Here is a 20,774-nt window from a genome sequence, read left to right as displayed (position 1 = left end):
TTTGGTGTTTTAAGTTTTTTAATTTATATTACTTTTGATCCAGATAAATAATAATAATTATTTACTTTAATTAAAATATATTTAGGTTTCCTTTGTCTTTCTTCACACAAGTATTTTTGAAGTAATGTACTTCCAGACATATTTTCATTTATATTTTCATACCAATTTTATAGCATCTATATAGCAGGAAAACAATAAGGTACTGATTTATAACAGATTTATATGAATAATCATAATGCAAAACAACTCAGTTGTTTAAAAATATTACAGCAAAAATCTTTGTTGGGGTTTGCTTTAATAACATGTTTTTGTTGAGCACTTTCTAGCAACCAAACCTGAACAAACAACACAGTTTGCATATTTCCAGGGTTTGTTTGCCTGATAAGTGCTTGAGAATATTTATTATTAAAGTGAACTCTTCAATAAAGCAGATCTTTGTTATTGTTAATTTCATTAAATTGATTATTAATATGAATTAAAATTCACAATTATATATCAATGAACAATGCATGCAATTAGTCTGAATGGTCTCTAGAGAGAATTTTATCAGAAATAATTATAAATTATAGCCGTGTATTTTGCTCATGTTATCCTTTCTTTATATTAAATTTAAAACTTAAAAACATTTTAGAACTTAAAATGAATACTTTTGCTGCTACCATTGAAACAAAGTTGCACCAAATGTGCTGACTCATTTTTTTTTACATAATACATTTTTTTATTCTTCATAACAATAATATATTATTTCAAGCAATATTTATGAAATTATATATGATGCAAGAGTGAATGACCAGCACAAAATGACGAGAAACCATTATAATTTAAATAATTATAATGGTATGAAAGTATGAAATCAAACAATAAAATATAATCTCTGCACGCTTTTTATGCTTTCAGGTTGTAATAAATAATATCTGTAAAATAATGTGCTTGCAATTTATCAAGAACTTCAGACATTTGAAGATTGTGAAATCATGCAATCGGCATGTGTGGCATGTGTCAATTGGCAAAGTGTTAAATTAAATAAAGTCTTATATGACAGTATTAATATTTCTAAAAATTTTTTTATCACAAATGTTTTTTCATATACTGTTTAAATATATTTCAACATATGTTAATGTACTGCCATCAGTTGCATTTTGCACTAATTTGTAGTACAGATTATGTTAAAATTTTAAATGCATGTAAAATCTAATTATATCATTGTTATATTCATTTTATTGCAGGGAAGGTACACCTTTGAGTGCCAAAAGAAACTTGTATTATTTGAATTAGGTGGAGGACCACCTTGGGACGTTCACTGACGAATACTTCGCAGAAAAAAAATTTAGATAGTCATGTAAGTAAATAAAAATTTCTTTTATGTATGTATTGGCTACGGGCGACAATCAACATATTAATTAATTTACATCTTTTGAATAATTGCAATTAGCGTGAATTTCAAATTTATGTTAACTAAACCTACCACTCGTGTTAAAAGATTTATCTATAAATTGATTATTGCTCAAACTGAGTTTGTATCACCATATTTAAAGTGTCAGATAACTTTAATGTCACAAGTGGTTAAATGTAATAAGAATAATATTTGTTTTGACCTAAACTTTTCATACATTAGATATCATTTTTATTCTATGAAAAATATTCAAAATAAAGAAAAAATACATATATTTTTTAAAGTATTTCAGTTAAAAGAAAATCACTATAGTCAATTTAATATAAAAAAAACAAACACTTTTTATGACAAATCATCATTATTTTTAAATTTTTGTAATTTTTGAATTGTTATTTTGGCTACTAAATTTAATACAAGATGGTATCATAAGCACAGCTCCTTTGTCCAAATTACATAATAAGTATGAAATTAGCCATATTTTGGCCTGATAATTAAACCATAAATCCAAATTAAATGTTACCGAATTCTTCAAATTCAACTCTTTGTTAATATAATACTTTAAGGTGTCTGTTTTACAATATTATGTATTTTAATAGTTTCTATACATTTACTTTTAATTTTCCAATAAAAATAATTATTATTGTAATGTAATACAATATTATAATATGAGGAATTAGATGAATTGAAGCATCTATATTTTTTTTTCATTCATTTCTATGAAATAATATAAGAACAACCCATTTTCAAGGTTATGATAAGAGACAAAAGTACTTTAAATTACATAGAAAAAATTTGGAAATAATTCAAAAATGTTTAAAAGACTGCCAAGCATTATGCATAAGGTTTGTGGTTCTCAAAGGTTTTAAAATAAATGCATACTTTATAAAAGAGAGATGCACTATATTCTTCACTAATAAAGTATATATTTATAATAAAAAATGCCTATAAAATTGATGTTCGTGTTTCTCATTATATAGTATTTGAATATTTACTGGCAGTTTAATTTTATTAACATTTTTAAAATTCTCTTTTGTGCTAATATTTGATTTTAAGCTAATTATCATTGTTATTTACTAATTCTAAACACTAGAATAAGTGCAATTTCTGAGAATTCTATATTTTCTTTATGTAAATAATTTATAAGTAAGCTTATGCTATTCATTATATAATATATAGAAAACGTATAGGGTATCCATGCAACATAGTAAATGACAGTCATTTCTATAAATTTGCCAAAGCACCAAACATTGTATAATGATTCAAAGAATCTTTTTTAATAAATAAAATAATTTTCACTGTTGTAATCTTAAATATGTGTGTAAGATTTAGTGAAAAGAATTCTAAATTTAGAAATAATTATAAGCTAGAATATTATGTTTTAAACTTATTTACTACTTTTTTATTAATTTTATTTGTAATGTTTTCTTAGACCGTTCATATTTCCTGGAATCTTCTGACTCGATTGGATAACATTTTTAATCATGAAGACAGATCTGATTCAGCATGATGAAATGTTAGACAAAACTGTTTGGGATATGGCTTTAGAAACAATTAGCGAACCGGATCAGGAAGATCCTTTTTTCATCGTCGATTTGACGGACATCGAGCGAAAATACAAGCTGTGGAAATTAAAAATGCCAAGAATAACTCCATTTTATGGTAATGAAATGTTTTTAATAAAATTTGTTCAAGTTTGTAAAATTTCATAATATTTTTACATTTCAATTGTGCATAACATGTTTTTATTCTATCAATTTAAAATTTTTCTTTAATTTTTACAGCTATGAAATGCAACGATTGTCCTGGGGTACTTCAGTATCTTGCATCTATGGGCGTTAATTTTGATTGTGCTAGCAAAGTAAGTAAATAATACAGAATGGTTTTATTATTTTGAAGAATATACTTTAATTGAAATTTTTATTCATTTTTTTTAATAAATGAAAAATTTATAATGAAATTTCTGTTATTAAAGAAACAATAATTTGTAGTTTTAATAATTTTATGCATTTTCTAACAGGCATAAATTTATAAAATTCCTTGATCTTTTCAGACTGAAATTGAAACTGTGATTAATCTTGGAGTTGATCCTTCGCGAATTATATACGCTAATCCCTGCAAAACTCGTTCTTTTATTAAATATGCTGCAGCCGTTGGAGTGAAAATGATGACATTTGATAATGAGATCGAACTTTATAAAATTAAATCTATTTTTCCCAATGCAGAGTAAGTAATTTAATAAATTTATATTTTCTTTATAATACATTTCCTTAATGCATCTGTATAATAAAAATTACAGTACTTGAAATAATTAGGTATTTGTAACATATAAATACATGCTTTTTATCAGTTATGTAAAACTTCACAATTTGTAATTGAAAAGAAATGCCAACTTGTATATAAATTATATCAAATTACTTATGGACAAATGGAGTTTTGACCTATATGCAAAAATATAGGAAGTTATTTTGAAAATGGTATACTAGAACTGACAATATTGTACGGAAAAACAAGTGTTTGAATCAGTAAATTCTAGGTTGTCGTAGTGTATCTATGATTAAATACATTGCAAAATAGGAATTATGAGATAAAGTTGGGTGATCAGAGATATTATTATTATTGCCTAAATGTTATCTAACTTATTTAAAAAAGATATGGGGGAAATAGTGTCAAACAATAGAAATTCAGTCATAATTATATCAGAATGAATAATACTTCTTTACATAACTGATGAACCTGTAGGTAGATAATCAAATGAATTCTTAAATGTCTTTTATGGCTGTTATGAGTAATAATCTGTTAGAATTTTAATTTATTAATCTTATTTGTTAAAGTTAGGTTCAAAATAATGTTTTGATGTCACTTTTTTCTATAATCACTTTGGATTTTCTGATAATTTTTTTTTTTTTTGTTTTCAGTGATTGTCATATTAAAATACTACTATTCTAATTTAAAGAACCAATTTTAAACAATAAAAAACATATATATTTTTTAAAATCATTGTGAAATCACATATGAAAAGGTTAAATAGTAAAAACAGTGAAGTTTTGAGATGATGTCCTTCAAATTTAGTAGTAATGATTTTTTATTTTTAACTTTTGTGTTTTTGCATCAAATCCAAAGATAATTACGTTGCGTAATTGAAAAGCATTATAATTATTTTTAAAACCAACAAAGTAACACCAAGTTTTATTTCTGAAGTCGTTTCCTTATATATCCTTATTTTGCTGTGTATAATTTTTATCATAACTATAGAAGAAAGTGAGATAAAAACATTCTGCTTGCACAAAAAGACAAAAAAATAATAAGCTGTGCATGAATCTGCAAAGACCTGAAAAGGATATATAGAGTCTTATGTATTCTTCTCATATTTGATATCACATATTTCCATTTCATTTCATAAATAACTAATCAATAATCAAAATGATAATTTTGAATATATATTTACTTTGATAAATTTGAAAATTAAAATTTTTAATTAAATGAAAACTTTTATTTTGTTTTAGATTAGTAATTCGTATTAAAGTCGACGACAGTGATTCAAACTTCAAACTTAGCCTCAAATTTGGATGCGAAATGAAGCAAGTGGCTCAGCTGTTGAAAACTGCAAAAAGTTTAGATCTTAATGTGATAGGAGTGAGGTAAGAAATATATAATTTGATAATTTAAGCCATGGGTCTCCAACCTTTTTCTGAGAAAGGCCACGTGAACTGTAAAAGACAAATCTTTGGGTAGTTATGATAAATATGGTCAGATTAAGATGTTTTTTACTTATGAATAACAATGTTCATAAATCAATTGAAGTTGACACTTTCTTTTGAAAAAGCAGTTGTAATCAAAATTTGGGATAAATTTTGTGGCACCCAATATTAAAATCTCCATTAGATATTTATTTATTTTAAAAATTTATATGCTTTGAACTAGTTCAAATGATGGTAAAATATATCAGTGGAAACAAGCTATGCAAGCCTTGATTAGATATGCTTCGAGGCCTTAGGTTGGAGACCCGATTTAAACTCAATTGATATTAGTTATTTCGTTAGATGGATATTTTATTTAAATTGCTCTAAATCGCTAGCATTGAAATTCTTGTTATCAAGAAAGAACAAAGTGAACTGACATTAGGATTTATGGAATCCAGGTTTATTTAAGGACTTATGTATTCTAGTATCAGTTTTTCTTTATTCTTCCACTGGAGTTGTATGATATGCATAATTTTATTTTTATCAGTGTTCATTCAATAATAAAATATAAAGGGCTTTATTTTGAATAAATTAATTTTTAAAATTTTAAGATAAATGTTTCAATTCTTGTTTAGTTCAAACATTTGCAAAATTTTTATGTAATAAATGAAGCTAATTTGAATTTCATATCTAAAGTTTTATTTCTATTCATTAAAAGTTCTAAAAAAATTATTATTATTATTATTAAATAACTGTGAATTGAACTTTTAAAAAATCTGCAGCAAAAGTTTTATAATTTTTTAAAAATATAAACAAAATTCATCAAAATGTAATGGAAAAGGTTTAATTTCAAGATTTGTAAGATTTGTAAAAAAAATTATGAAAACTTTTAAAGACTCTATTTTATAATTAATTTTTTAATGCAAAATATAATTGTCTTATTGATGAAAATAATTTAATTTTACTTTCAGTTTCCACGTTGGCAGCGGATGTCAAAGTTCTTCAGCTTATCCCAAAGCAATAGCTGATGCTAAAGAAGCATTTGATATTGCTAAAGAAATTGGATACAATTTCTATTTGTTGGATATTGGTGGAGGATTTCCTGGCATGAAAACAGAACAAAAATATTTTGAAGAGGTTAGTTATTTAATTTATTATTATTATTCTAATATTTTTCCAGAATTAGTAATTCAATACAAATAATTTTTTCTTATTTTATATAAATGATATTTTTGTTTTCTAATTATTAATAAATTATCATAAATCCATGAAAAACAAGATTTCGCTTAATAAGTATGCTCTATTCAAAATTGAATTGTCTGACTATTTCAGAAAATATTTTAATAATAATATCTCGTAGATAATTCTACTGTTTTCATAATTATGCTGGTTCCTATTATAAATCAAAGTCTATAGCAATTAGCTTATTACTTGTATGTAATGAAATTCATTATTAATTGTCTAATGTAATATATGAATCATTTTTGTTTTCAAATCAATAGTTAACAAAATTTTAACTATTTAATTATCTTTTGTCATCATTTCTAATCGTTTGTAACAATGAACTTGATAGATTATAAATATTTATTGCACATGTTGATCAAGGACAATATGGAAAAGCTTATTCACAAAGAAGATGTAGTTCAAATTAAATGAAGTACATCATTGTAAAAGTGCCTCTTATCCACTTTAAAGCTTTCTTAAAATTTTACAAAAAAGTCTTCTAAACTTGCTAATGCTAATATGGGTTTATAAAACAATAATAGAATGCTATAAGCATGTTTTTGAATGATAAAAGCATTTTATTATAATTTTACTCTAGTAATCAGATATCACTGATGGGACAATATTTTAAAAAGTGGATAAGATACAGTTTGGAATGAGATATACCTTAAATATTATAATTGTAATCTTTCTTTTCTTCTGTTTGTATTGATTAAATGGTATTTTAAGAAGAAATATTTAGAAATTTTATTTTTATTCAGATCGAGTGTTAGGGACACTTCTATGTAGAATTGAGTTTTTTTCTGAAAATTTGATTGATCAGTTTCAATTAAACTTTATCAATTTACATGATCTGAGTCAAAGAAATAAAGAAATGTAATAAAAATTGAGGGTCTGTGATTATTTTTGTTTTTGAAATGCCCACACTTGTGCTAGTGACATTGTAATTTTTATTTTTTTTATGCCAGTGAGGACAGCACTGCCGCAGTAACAGTAAGTGATCATTAAGTTGACCCCCAAAGCAATATTGACTTGCCAGCATTTTGACTCTGTTCTTAGTTTGTCTGGTCAGAAAATGAACTGCACCTAGTAGTGTTTAAATGAATGTTGTAACATATTATAAGTTTCTAATTTAGATTTCAATTTTTAACATATTTACAACAGCATCAAAAGACACTGTTTTTGATATACTAATATTTTTATGAAGATAGTTAAAGCCCAATTTGGATATTTGTAAAATCAAAATGTTAAATTTATTCAATTTGAGTTCACATATGTGTACCAGCATATTGATTACTGTAAATTTGTTATAGCTGTTATATATAATGTATACATTAAAATATTATGATTAGAATTAAGGGCAGTTATGAAATAATTTTCAAAATTTAATAAATGTCAACAAATTTGTTTCAGATTGCTGCGGTAACTTCTGCCACACTAGACGCATACTTTCCGGAAGGATGCGGGGTTCAAATTATTGCCGAACCGGGTCGCTATTTTGTTGCTTCTGCATTTACTTTGTGCGCTAATATTATTGCTAAGAGAGACATGATTGTTTCTGGACAAAACGGTAAATTTCTCACTTTTTCTCTTGGATACATAAAAATATGTAATATCGAAGTTACTAAATTTGATGTTTTACGATAGGTGACGAACCAGCTTGCATGTATTATTTAAATGATGGAGTTTACGGTAGCTTTAATTGTGTTTTATACGAACCTACAGAATTAATTCCATATCCGTTATTGGTAAGCACCAAGTTATTTAATATTTAAAAAAAAAAAAACAATTATTATAACTAAATAAAATAAAATAAATTTTATTAGCTGGAAGAAAAAGAGAGAAAAATGGTGAAAACCAGCCTGTGGGGTCCAACTTGCGATAGCATTGACAGAATAATCGAAAACTGCTATCTTCCCGAAATGGTTGTAGGAGAATGGTTGTTGTTTGAAAATATGGGTGCATATTCTTTAACTTCTGCTACCACTTTCAATGGTTTTCAGAAACCAAAAGTTCAATATATCATGCCACTTTATGCAAGGTGATTGTTACTTCTTTAAAATTATGGATATACATTGAAATAATTAACTGATGTATTATATAGACTAAATTTTTCATTAAAAAAATAAGATTTATCAGTTAGATATTAAAAGTTTTTCAATACAAAAATACAATTTACTTATTTCCAAAAATATTATTTTTATAGGGTTTTCCTTCAACATTTTCCTACCTTGGCAGCCGGAAAGTATCTTCACGCTCGTCATTCTGAGATCGACGAAGAATGCGACGCGCTGGTGTCTTCGGATCTCCATTCCTTATTGGTTCCTCAGCCGATCGCCGTTTAAGGACCTTCAATTTATTTAATTTTTTTTTCTAGAAATTTTATTATATTTACATTCCACAAATTAGACCGGAATCACATTAGTAAGTTAATCGAAGAAAATCAACTTGGAAGCTTCCAGGAAATAATTACGAATGGGATCAAGTATGGCTATCTGATTGGTGATAAATATTTTATTGTGCAAAAGTTTTGAATAAAGTAGTAGTTATTAATAAATAAATATGGTTTTAATATAGCTAGATATTGTGTGATCTTTTTTTATTCAACAATATCATTCATTTGTAGGACGTGTCAAATTTATATAAAATTATTTTTTCAACTACTTTTTATAGAAGAATGAGAATGTTAGATTTTTATTTTCTATAATTTACAATGGATATGCATTTTGGGCTTTTATGCCCCTCTTCAGTCCTCATTTTATTATGCATATCAGTAAAACTATATTAGGAGTTACTGAATGTATTTAATAATTATTTATATTTAACATTTGACTAACACTCAAAAATTTTTGAAAAATAGTGACAATTTATATATATATATATAAAGTATTGCAATTTTATGGACCTATTGTATAAAACATGCTAAAGGTTAAATTTTGGTGGTTAAAGGTGGAAGGGGTAAGGAACTGTCCATAATTTGTTTAGGATAATTATGATTACAATAAAAATATGCCATAATTATTAATCATATTTTTAATATGTACAAAAACTGCATGGCGAGTAACAAAATTATAAATTAAATCGTGAAAAAGTACGTTTACCCAATACGACTCATTTATTGGGTCGTATTGGGTAAAAATTGCAGTTGTATAGCTTCCCACTGTCGGCTGTCTTCACGTCTGACCTTAAGCTAGAGAACGGAACTAGATGAAAATCGAGATTAGGGAGGCTCCGATTAACTACCAGTATATACGAACTTCTGGTCTAGACCAAAAGTCGTGATTTCATTATAATACACAAAATTAGCAAACATCTAAACACGCTCCGAAGAATCAACGAAGGAAAAGATGGCGACTTCGTCTCTGTAGGCCTACTCGGTTTTAAAAATTATTAACTTCTAAAAGCTGTACTGTACGTTCTTCGTACACTCAACGTACTTTTACAATGTACTGCATAGCTTTTTTTAATAACTAATTTTAAAAACTTATATTTGATTGCAATTTTATTCTTTTTGTTACTGGGTACGTTTATAAACACCACAGATGATGCCCAGTTGTTAGCGCCATTGTTGCAACACGTAACAATCTGTTGCGATATTTTAGTTAAAAATATAAAAATATTTTAATATTGTAAAATGACAAAAAGTTTTATTTTGAGGATAGGGATGGGTTTCTATAAAAATTGTAAATGCCAATAATCAGTAAAATCGTCATTAAGTCCGATCCCAACGGAGATACACGCGACCCCCATTATTTCCCCACCCCTTGACCCGTAACCGACGGAATTTAATGACATTGATCTCCTTAAACAAACCTCCCATGCACAATTTTAGAAAGTTTCGATAAAAGGCACGGGAGTTAAGCTTCGAATTGGGCAAACAAAATCATGCCCCCCCACACTAATATGCATACATACAGAAGAAAACCCCGAATTTTTTTTACATTTCTCAACGTTTCGAGACCCTCTGAGTCCAAAAATGTTGGAGGGATCATTGTATAACAGTCGGGAAAGTAATAACTGCGTGCATAAAGTAATAAGTGTACGGGCCTGGCTCAGTGTACCTTCGAAGGGACCACAAGTAGTTGAAATCTCTTGTAAGTAAAAAAAACGAAGTCATTGAAAGGCAGAAACTGAAAAAAGAATTAAACTCATTTATCATTGATGTAGTTTATTACATACTTTTAATATAAATATTACAGTTCTTGACTCTTCTAAGTAGCAAACCCACTAGTTGCCCAGTGGATAAAACCACTGAACACTGACCATGGGTTAGCGCCTGGTCGCGTGGAGTTTTCCGGATTTTCTTCACATCTTTAACAGTTAAATAGGGACCAATTTCCCAATATTACACGAATAACCCCTAAATATGGGCCAATTTTCCATAAAAGAGCATTGATCTGAATTTTCCCAGGGACGTTTCTTCAGAATTTTCCGCTTTGGACGGGTTTCCGTTTTATTCAAGTTCCGTGTTAGACAGGTTTTACCGTATATAGGAAGCTGTTTTCACTCGTTTAATATACCACAAATAATAAAAAATTTATTAAGAAATAAACGATATAAAAATTTAGAAGTAGATTTCCCCTGGAAAAATAATTACAATGAAATATTCAAACGTCTTCTAATTTCACTCCAATTCGGTAGATTTTGGAGGTATTTTCTGGAAAATAATTGACGTCAGGAACGAAATTTCCTTTATGATTTTCGAGTTAAAAAACTGGTCATACTCACAAAGCTTGAAAAGGAAGAATGTATTTAACTTTGGGCGTGTTAAACCCGTTAAAACTGGTGTTTCGAGTGAAGGAATAAGCGCCCATGTCGCGGAACATGAGCCAATCCCCCACCGACAAGTTGGGGAGCGAACATTCTACTATTTTGTCCTTAGAACAACACGTTGGGCCCCAAACCACGGATCGATGAACCGTGTTCGAATGGTTCCTCTGCAAGAAAATGTTAATTATAATTACCTTATCGGATGATTGTTCGATTAACCGTCGATATTACCTTTATTGCTATTGGATAATAAGTCGTTTCGTAATAATAAATGACATCGCTGAAGCTTCCAAAGATGCCGTCGCTTACGTAATAATGATATTCTTTCAGCATTTTCCCTTATAAATAATTAAAAATATAATAAAATTTTTAAATGATTAATAATTAAATTATTAATTAAATTTTTTTAACTTAATCAAGGTATTAACTAATTTCTGTTGAAGAATTAAATTAAGTTCAAATTATAATATTCTTTTATTTCAAAGACTCGCTTGAACGATATTATATAATAATACTTTTTAATTGACTTAAAAATAGGTTCGTCAGGTAGTATTTGGATGCAGAACCGTACTTAAACTGGGCTGCAAGTTACTCAAATATGGCTTCTTGTATGTCGTGGCACCGCGCTTCAACACGCAAGAGGCCCTTCCTCTTAAACCAAATGACCCACGCAATATGTTGTATACAATGCTCGTAACGGACAATATGTATAAACTGTCTTTGAGAATAGAACGAGACACCAAGTAGCGCGTTATTCTGTGGGCAAAAAGAGCAATTGCCCGGGGTCCCACGCCAATGTTTTATAAGACATTTCCTCAAAAATTCCCCCGAAGAAAGATGTTTGAAATCAACACTGTACACGAGGCTTTCTAATTCAAATTTCCTGGCCCCATGAAGTTACAGCTCCGGAAACCCACCAATGGCCGAGTGGATAAACCACCGATGGTTGGTAATTAATCGCTGGCCAACGAGTTGCCACGTGGCATTTTCCGCATTTTCTTCGTTTGTGTTACCATACAAGACTTCCGGGGAGGCACCCCCTCGGCAGATTGCCCAGGTGTCGTCAAATAAATCGAACATACATCTGACTTGGGTGGTATCTTTGTAGTTAACTATAAAATTTCCTTTATTTCTGAATATTTATAATAAATAAATAATACCATTTTCTGTAGCTGTTTCCATTTCTCGTTTGGCTATAATGTTAGCGCACAATACGAAGGAAGAAGATACAAGAAATCTTCCCGGATTTGCCACGATCTGTACTTCGTTGCTTGGTAGAAAATGGTGGTCTAAAACGTCTCCGATGATAGAAGATATCTATATAATATAATACATCATTGTATTAAAAGTATTAAATATCAGTTTTACGTATAAAGGAAAAATAAGTACTTTAATTTGGATTAAAATAATTTCCAGCGGCGCGTTAGAGCTTCGTGGGGCCCGGACAAATTTGAATTAGGATGCGCCACGAGCAGTTTTGATTTCGGACATTTTCCTTCGAGGGAATTTTTTTAGAAAAAATTTTCTTATAAAAGATTCGGTTCCGGTCTCCAAATGGTGGCAATTGCCTTTTTTCCCACGTAGGATAACACGCCACTGAAAATTTCATGTTGTTGTCGAGTTAAATACAAAATTTATCTGTTTTAACAATTATCAGAAGCTAATTTATATTTTAAATCCGAACTTTTCATGCCCCTTACAATTTACCGTTCCAAATTTCGTTTCTTAATCTTTACCCCCCACACACATACTGTATTTCGGGTATCAGTTTTTTGACTTTTTTGGGTTCGGAGGTGTCAAAACGTCACGTTTCCAAAACCCGGATCAAAGGTAACACTATTACAATAATATAACAATAGGGAGTGTAACCCATGTTATGTTAATATGTAGATAGGCTTAAAACGGTCTATTGTCGAGACATTAATAACATCGACACAGAAGAAACACGCAGTGTTCATTCTTCACGGTACAAATAAACACGCTTGCTGGGTAATTTTATATTCCGGTTCTCTGCCTGGTGCCATTATGCAACATCGAATTAAGCTGATATTCATTGTGTTGTCGTTGTGAATGGGTTGCCGATGCCACCAAACCGAATTTTTCGTCCCGCGGGCAATAGGAAGGTCTTTTAATTAAGGTCGTCGTGAGATCGGCCGGATGACGAGATGCCAGGAGGTTGGCAGGATGTTTATCTCTTTTTGAAGCCGCTAACGGAGGACCAGTGCGACGATCCGCCATTATTGCGGATGGTAAAAAAATCTCGAGAATCTCGGTTTGTACAGATTTTTGCGTAGATATTTAATAACAGTATAACCTACCTCGTTAAATTTGATTTCCAAATTCTTTATTTTCGAAGGAAATTCCGTATCAAGATGAAGCAAGTAGAAGTTAAATCCTAAATTTTTTCCAGTACTAAACACACGATTTAATATTAAAATGGCGTTTGTGAATTCTTCGACTTCTTCTATATTTTCTATATAAAAACTGAAATGTTTTAAAGCAAAAAAATTATTTTAATAAGAATACTTTCGAACGATTACATTTCAAACAATACAAGTTGTAAGGATCGGAAGAATCGCCGAGAAATTGAAGCGTATCTTCGCTTCATTTATTTACAAGAAATCAATTTTATTACGTTTAAAAATAATCGGATAATCTAGTAAAAATGTCAACAGATTATTTAAATTAAGAACATAATTTACCTGACTCCAACAACTTGTAATTGTAAATCCTTGGCTTCTTGTAGTAAAGAAGAGACTTGGTCGAGACCAACGTGGCCAGATTTTATAGCGATTTTAGGTCCGGAAGAATAAATATCAATGGGAAGAATCAATCTATTAATACGGTTTCGTAAGATTACCAGTGTAGAAAATAACAATAAAAAATTACACGGGAGAAAATACAATAGATTCTTGTAGCATCAACACCCGTTGTACCGCCCGACGTTAACGAGTATTGTATCGAAAATAGATACGGTAATTCAGAATATTCTTCGAATAAATCGAAGAGGACAGTTTTAACAGAGAAAAGAATATTTTTTCAAGTAGAAACTTTCGTGTCGAATACCTTTAATCAATGGTTTTCGACCGGGGTAACAGAGCAATAACACTTCTTACGTGCAGTGGCGGATTACTATTATACCGAGTAGGTTTAAGCCTAGGAGCCAGGAAGGGAGTGGGCCAACAGTATATAAAAATAACAAGAAAACAAATGGCGGTAGTTAATCGGCCCCTTATTACGTGTATTACCGAAAGTACGAAAGGCTACATTGATAAAGAAGTAGGGGTGAAGCGAGAAAAAGTTACCGAGTTGGGGTACGACTGTTAGGAAAAACTGTAGTCGAAAAACTGTCTCGAGTGATCGACTTCATTATCACTTTCAAGATTATTAATTTAGATGTACAATAAAAGGATATACAAAATACGTTATTTATCCATAATATGCGTGACTAGGAAAAAGGTTATCGGTAAATGTTGACCGAGTTTCCCCTAGCCTTAGTTAATTAAGTGTACTCTAAGATAAAGGGTTTCTTCCGGGCCTCAAAAACTGGAATCGCTATTCGATAGTTAACGCTAACCAGAGTCTAATGTATTTTATCCTTCGTAAATATTTGTAATTTAATAATACAAGACGCAGTCGAAGGTGTTTATCTCGAATTTCGCGGGAGTGAGGAAAAAATTCCAGATAACTAAACACAGTAAACAGTAACTCCAATAAAACTCATTAATACAATAGGAAGTTCAGTACATAAGAGAAAACAGTTAATACCAACTACAGGTATGTACAATAAAACCTGCATAGACCGGAATCGAACGGTACCGAATTTTTTCCGTTTTGGATAGGTTTTACCATACTGTATTGTAAGAGACGTTACTCAAATACAGTTTATTCTATCAAAATGGAGTGGCCGAGCTTCGAATTTGTAATTGATACCTTCAGTCCAGAATTTGAAGTACCGAGGTTTTCGAGATAAACACGTCGGCGATAGACAGGTTCGACCGTATTTTGAAAGAAAAACTTACTCGGCTGCTGGATGAATACGTTTAATTTTCTGTAATTCATATTTATTGTCGAAGAACAGCCATTTTACCCCGCATTCGGCAGCAAATGTTAGCGACTTGGGGGATTTACATCGATTGCAGTAGAAAATACGAGAAGGATCGATTCCCGCTCTCGAGACATTTTCAATTTCCATCTGTATTTTGATAAATGAATAAATAATCGTCGTATTGTTATCCAAATATAAATTCAATTGGGAAAAGAAATAAAGTTTAACTTACCTTTTCGTTACGAATTTAAATTTGTTTCATAGTTTTAATTCGCATAACGAGAATAAGCAATCTTTTTTAATGTTTTCGCATAATATATTATCTCGTAGAATACGGAATTCACGGTTACAAATCGTACAGAATATTTTAAACAAGTGTATAATACGGTTACAGTATCGCCCGTTAATCTCTCTTTACCACCCCTCGCTTTTACGTCCGATGATACTCTTATATAACGATATCTAAAATGCCGCATATAACAGATATATCCACTTACGATGTCGTATTACGCAATTTAAACTTCACTTATAGGATTTTTGCAACACGGCTCGCAAGAAGATTCCAATTTACGACACTGGCTCGGAGGAAGTTTCCAGAAACCAATCCAAACCGAGTTTACCGTATATCTTCCTTTGATTTCCGTATATAATATATAAAATTTAGGTGTAACTTTAGCCGTTTTTGGTGGTAGAAATACAACAAAAGAATTTACCTTGCTGGCACAAGAGAAATTCACTCCTAGAGCACCCAACGTGACGATCACCTTAGGATCGTTGTTATACCGAAGAGCTGTTCAAAGAAAAGTGGATAACGTTTAAATACAGTACGGAGGCGCTAATCCCAACTAATCCACACCGGCGGTGGTCGGGATTAACGGGCTTCGCGGCCGTTGCCGGATGCTCGATGGCATCGAATAGAGAAATAGAGAATTAACTATCGTTAATTCAAAAGAGGGTACAGAAAGAACGAGCGGCATTGTTGGCAACACGTGACTTACTTTATACTCGGCTGCGAGTGTACAGTCGCGAGTCCATTATATTAGGGGAATGGTAAAAGCCGCTCGGATGACGAGGCGTTGGGACGAACGGGGTTTCGGATCGAAGCCACCGTACCGTATATGTAACGGCTATAAATATACAAATAAGAACTGCAAAATATGTAAAGGTATATCGAGTTCTACACCCAATTAAATTAAGCTCATTTTTGTAATCAAACTAGATTATTTGTACGATGTATTTACATGTTCCACAATGATTTATTTATTGTTTTCTCACACCGGGATACGCGCAAAGAGCGGAGAAAACGCTAAATACAACAAAAAGAGCGAGTTAACGACAAAAATACACGCGCTTAAAGGAACAAATAAATGTAAAGTTTACGACCTTTTCTGCCGATAGAAAAGATTTTTTAGGGGTAAATAATTTTAAATTCTCAAGTACAGAGATATTTTGTTAGAGAATTACTTTAAAGCTAACGAGGAATAAGGCGGGTCGTATATTAAACGTGTGTCTTATCGCGTACGGTAAACAACGAATACGGGAATGAACTCACGGAAAAGCAGTCTTATTCCGTCCATTTTCGTTTGCCAGAATTTAAATCTGTGTATTATTTGGGAGAGATCGGCCACAAAAAACGCTTCCTCCTGCTCCTACATCCAAAAGAATTTCCTTTCATTTCGATTTATCTCAAACTTTAAGCCAATAAAAGAAAAGAAAGTCGGTGACGTACGGGATCGTCGGTTATATCCGTTATTATATCCAAAATAGTTTTGTCCGTAATTATTTCCACCGCACACGCAGAAGTTTCCATCGGAATCTGTGGAACGAAAAAGCAAACAATCAACGAAATATCTCCCTTCAAAATATATAATAATTCATCTTGTTTTTCGTTCACTTTTCTACAGTAAATATTTGAAATTTCGATTAACTAAATTAAAATAATAATAAATAGGTTAAACACGAATCTAATACAGATTATCTCGTCCGATGTACGTGGACGACATACAAGTACAAGTACAGCAAAATCGGCTGTTAGAAGTCACACGCGATTATTCCACCGGCATGCAAATGCGGTTTAGATCGAACGGATGCGGAACACTTCGCGTGGATACTGAAGAAAGTATAATTTTATACTCGGAAATGGAGACGTCATGTAGTCCGTAGACGAGCTAACAGTATACAAATATTTAGGATTCCAACGGGCCAATCTAGCGGAATATATAAATAACAAAGACTAACGAAAGAATACAGATTACAATAGCGGATTAAACTCAATATCAGCACGAATGCAAAACACACATTTAAAGCAATCGACACGTACGTCTCTCATATTGACATATTCATTTGGAAGTTATCGTTGACTAACTTCTATAAGGTGAACACCGGTAGTCGATGACGGTTTGGCATTTCACCAACGGGCGTGCTACAGTTTTATCGGTTGATTTTACACCGAAAGTCCTCCCAAGAGGCATTTCTCCATTCGCGGATCGCCCGTGTGTGGCGTTGCCTTATCCCATCCATCTTATGTTATTTTATTCGTATAACATAAGCAGCCGGAAAGACTTTATTAGTATCGAATATTTTAACGTTTTTCCATTATTTTCTACGTAATTATTAATGAGTTAAAAGCGAAAATATAAAAGACCCCTTACAAAATCGTGCGTATACGTGACTTACGAGTTAATAATTTAACTAATAATAAAGACTCTCAAAATAGGTGTCTACGCTGTAAAAGAATTCGCAATAAATGCTTCTGTAAATTGATCATTTATAGAACACAACAATAATTGCGGATATTTATATATACTAATATATATAAGAGAATTGTGCCGAGCGGAGAGACACTCGAAACGAAGTAATTACTTTATCGAAAACAAGGGGACGATCGATAAATTTTCGAATTAATCCGATAAAAAAAAACAACACTGGAATTACAACCAACTTCAAAAACAATACTTACTTCGACAATTCTTCAATAAGTACCGAACGAATCGGGAATCTTATGTACGGAGCACGTATAAATACACGGGCTTTGATAATACTGTATTGTACGTTCGACCAATCAAAAATCAGTAACAATCGTTTTTTATATTTAGTTTGGCGATAACGATTCGTTATTTAACCTCTGGGAATTCGGCTGCCCTCTTCGCTTCGTTTCTTATCCGTTTCTATAGCCTCGATCTTTTAAATTCCCACTTATAAAATCGAGTAGATTACTCTTTATCGTTTACAATGTATTAATCAGTGCAGCTTGATAAAATTTAAAAATAATTCGATACAAACGTACGGTATATCGACGATAAATCCAAAGTAATTTGATCTCTTCGGTTTAAGGGTGAATTTATTTACAATAAAGTCGAAATGAATGAATTAGGACAGAGAATACGGCGTGGATTTTCAAGCCCGAGACAAAAATGTTTTTTATTCGTCGTTCGGGAAGGTCCCTATACGAAAGACAATCGAGACTACGTAAATAATCTGCTAGTGTTGGGCGCAATCGATTGTTTAGGATAATCGAGTAAGTCCATGATTTTTATTAGAATCTATCGAATCGATCGATTCTGGCATAGGCTACTTTTAGGAAAATATAAAAGATATTGAAGATCGATTTTCTTCTTTTACGGCAGTGTTTCTCAAACTCTAACGAATCGTCGCCCCTTCAACAAAACCGTTACGTACTATCGCCTAGTGCTGTGCGATGCATCGATGTTTTTGTTCGTCGATGCATCGACCTTCCGATGTTTTTGAAACATCGATCCTGAATCGATGTTAGCAATATGTGAATTTCGATTCATCGATGCATGCAGTTCATTCTTTGTTCCTTGTGTTACCACCTGTTCGGTTTTCACCCGGACAGTCCGGGAATTTCGTAAAAATTGTGAAATTGCGATGAAACAAAGTTCTTGCAAATATGTTTACAAATTTACACTATTTAAATTTACACCTTTGGTCATCCAGAAAAGTTGATATTAAGATAGAAAATGTTAATACAAATGGAACTTTAAATTCAAATTTTAAAACTTTTTTAGATGCCCCTATTGTGCCTCACAATAGTAATGCTTTGGATGTGTGGAAATCCATGAAATTTTTTAACTATAATTTATGTGAACTTGCCACGAAGTGGCTTTGCATTCCTGCCACTTCAGTTCCAGCAGAAAGATTATTTTCCAAAGCTGGAAATACTATCAACAAAAAGCGGAGTTCTTTAAAGCCAAAGAATGTACACAAACTTCTAGTTTTAAATTCATTATCAATTGAAGAACTGTAATTGAACTATACAAGTTGAAAATTAAGTTTTGTTTTTTTTTTTTTTTTTAATTGCTTGAGTTTATCTTGATTGAACATCGATGTTCCAATGGGCATCGATCAAACATCGATGTGAAATCCGACATGGAAATTTAGCATCGATGCTTAGGCAAACATCGATGTTAAAATTATAGACATCGCACAGCACTGCTATCGCCCCCTTCGCTTCAAAATTCCGATGCCGAGGGCCGAAGCTAACGCCAAATGCGTATCGCATCGAACACACTAGTGACTAGTATAATGTTATTTGTTTAATTATTGTACGATATAACCAATAAAATATCTAATTATTCTTAATATAATGTTTTACTATATCGCCCAGAAAATTGTTTTTCGCCCCCAAGATATAAATTGTTACTAATCGCCCCCTCAACGCGGAAAAACGTCCCCGTGTGGGCGTGTTTCCATAAACCATTGGTTTATGGAACCAAGGGAGGAATTCCATAAAATTCCTATAAAAGACTTCCCGAAAAACTGGTTCCTATCTATTTAGGGGTTACAAACGTGAAGAAACTGGAAAACATTACGTGGCCAACGAGGCGCGAATCCACGGCCGACTACTAGTATTTCGATGGTTTAATCCACTAGGCCACTGACGGGCCGATATAGTAAAAACAATATTTCCAAGAAAATTTTTTATTTATAAATTTTTATCATATTACAATATACGTTCCGATGTGATTTTACTTATTTTAAATCTAAATCTTTCGGCCAGCCAAAAGTATCGGAGAAGAATTTTACTATTTATTTACTAAACCGTACGGCCGCATTTAGAAATTGAAAGAGGCCTACCGTTAAGCCACCGAGCCCTTGGCAACGACTCGAAACGTTAGAAAAAGTGTGTAAAAGCCATCGAAGCGTGGCCAGCCACTAAACCTAACGAAACGACTCAAAAATTTCCAGAGGAATATTCGTACTCGTCCGATGTGCCTCTACACCCAGTGTTTTCGATATCGAGCGTTGTGTCGAAGAAACGTCCTGGTAGAAAATGCGCCAACCATCGGAAGAGACGAAAATCTGACGATAGCGAAGTCGGGGCTACGTGTCGGATAACGCAAAACTTCGATTCCCTTCGTCTCCTCTAACTTTTCTCGGACCATCCCGGAATGGTGTGGCGGCATACGCTTTGGATTAAGCGAAGCCGGATAGCCAGTAACTGCAAAAGTTCCAACACTTTTTCCAGTTTATCGTTCACAGCCCGGCCATTCGAACCAGTTTCCAACGTACCGGACCGTCCAAAATCCACCAATAATCGTCTAAGACTCTACAAACACTTATTGAATTTAAGGCAAACGGATTTGATTAATTAAAAATCTAAATTTAAAGTAGAAAAATACAAACTATATACAGTGGT

General features: G+C 31.6%; 2 protein-coding genes across 2 annotated transcripts; one reads left to right on the top strand and one right to left on the bottom strand.

Moving 5' to 3' along the window:
* Positions 1 to 1,185: 1,185 nt before the first annotated feature.
* LOC111634290 (ornithine decarboxylase-like) lies at positions 1,186 to 8,836 on the top strand. Its single transcript, XM_023379027.1, has 10 exons — positions 1,186 to 1,339; positions 2,823 to 3,052; positions 3,175 to 3,251; positions 3,444 to 3,616; positions 4,897 to 5,031; positions 6,045 to 6,210; positions 7,711 to 7,867; positions 7,945 to 8,045; positions 8,124 to 8,338; positions 8,504 to 8,836. Exons 2-10 carry the CDS (start codon positions 2,875 to 2,877, stop codon positions 8,640 to 8,642), a joined length of 1,341 nt encoding a protein of 446 aa, XP_023234795.1. The 5' UTR covers positions 1,186 to 1,339; positions 2,823 to 2,874; the 3' UTR covers positions 8,643 to 8,836.
* Positions 8,837 to 9,963: 1,127 nt separating this feature from the next.
* On the bottom strand, positions 9,964 to 18,155 carry LOC111634303 (ornithine decarboxylase-like). Its single transcript, XM_023379040.1, has 11 exons — positions 18,075 to 18,155; positions 16,845 to 16,931; positions 16,668 to 16,764; positions 15,829 to 15,905; positions 15,090 to 15,262; positions 13,770 to 13,901; positions 13,386 to 13,551; positions 12,228 to 12,384; positions 11,299 to 11,405; positions 11,026 to 11,234; positions 9,964 to 10,954 (listed from the first exon to the last, which is right to left on the bottom strand). Exons 2-11 carry the CDS (start codon positions 16,923 to 16,925, stop codon positions 10,891 to 10,893), a joined length of 1,263 nt encoding a protein of 420 aa, XP_023234808.1. The 5' UTR covers positions 16,926 to 16,931; positions 18,075 to 18,155; the 3' UTR covers positions 9,964 to 10,890.
* Positions 18,156 to 20,774: the final 2,619 nt, after the last annotated feature.

The sequence above is a fragment of the Centruroides sculpturatus genome, unplaced genomic scaffold (genome assembly GCF_000671375.1).
Source record: "Centruroides sculpturatus isolate CEXI.00-Female unplaced genomic scaffold, Cexi_2.0 scaffold520, whole genome shotgun sequence".
In the NCBI taxonomy this organism is placed as follows: Eukaryota; Metazoa; Arthropoda; class Arachnida; order Scorpiones; family Buthidae; genus Centruroides; species Centruroides sculpturatus.
The sequence above is the reverse complement of the archived record's forward strand: the minus strand, read 5'-3'. Positions and strand labels throughout refer to the sequence as shown.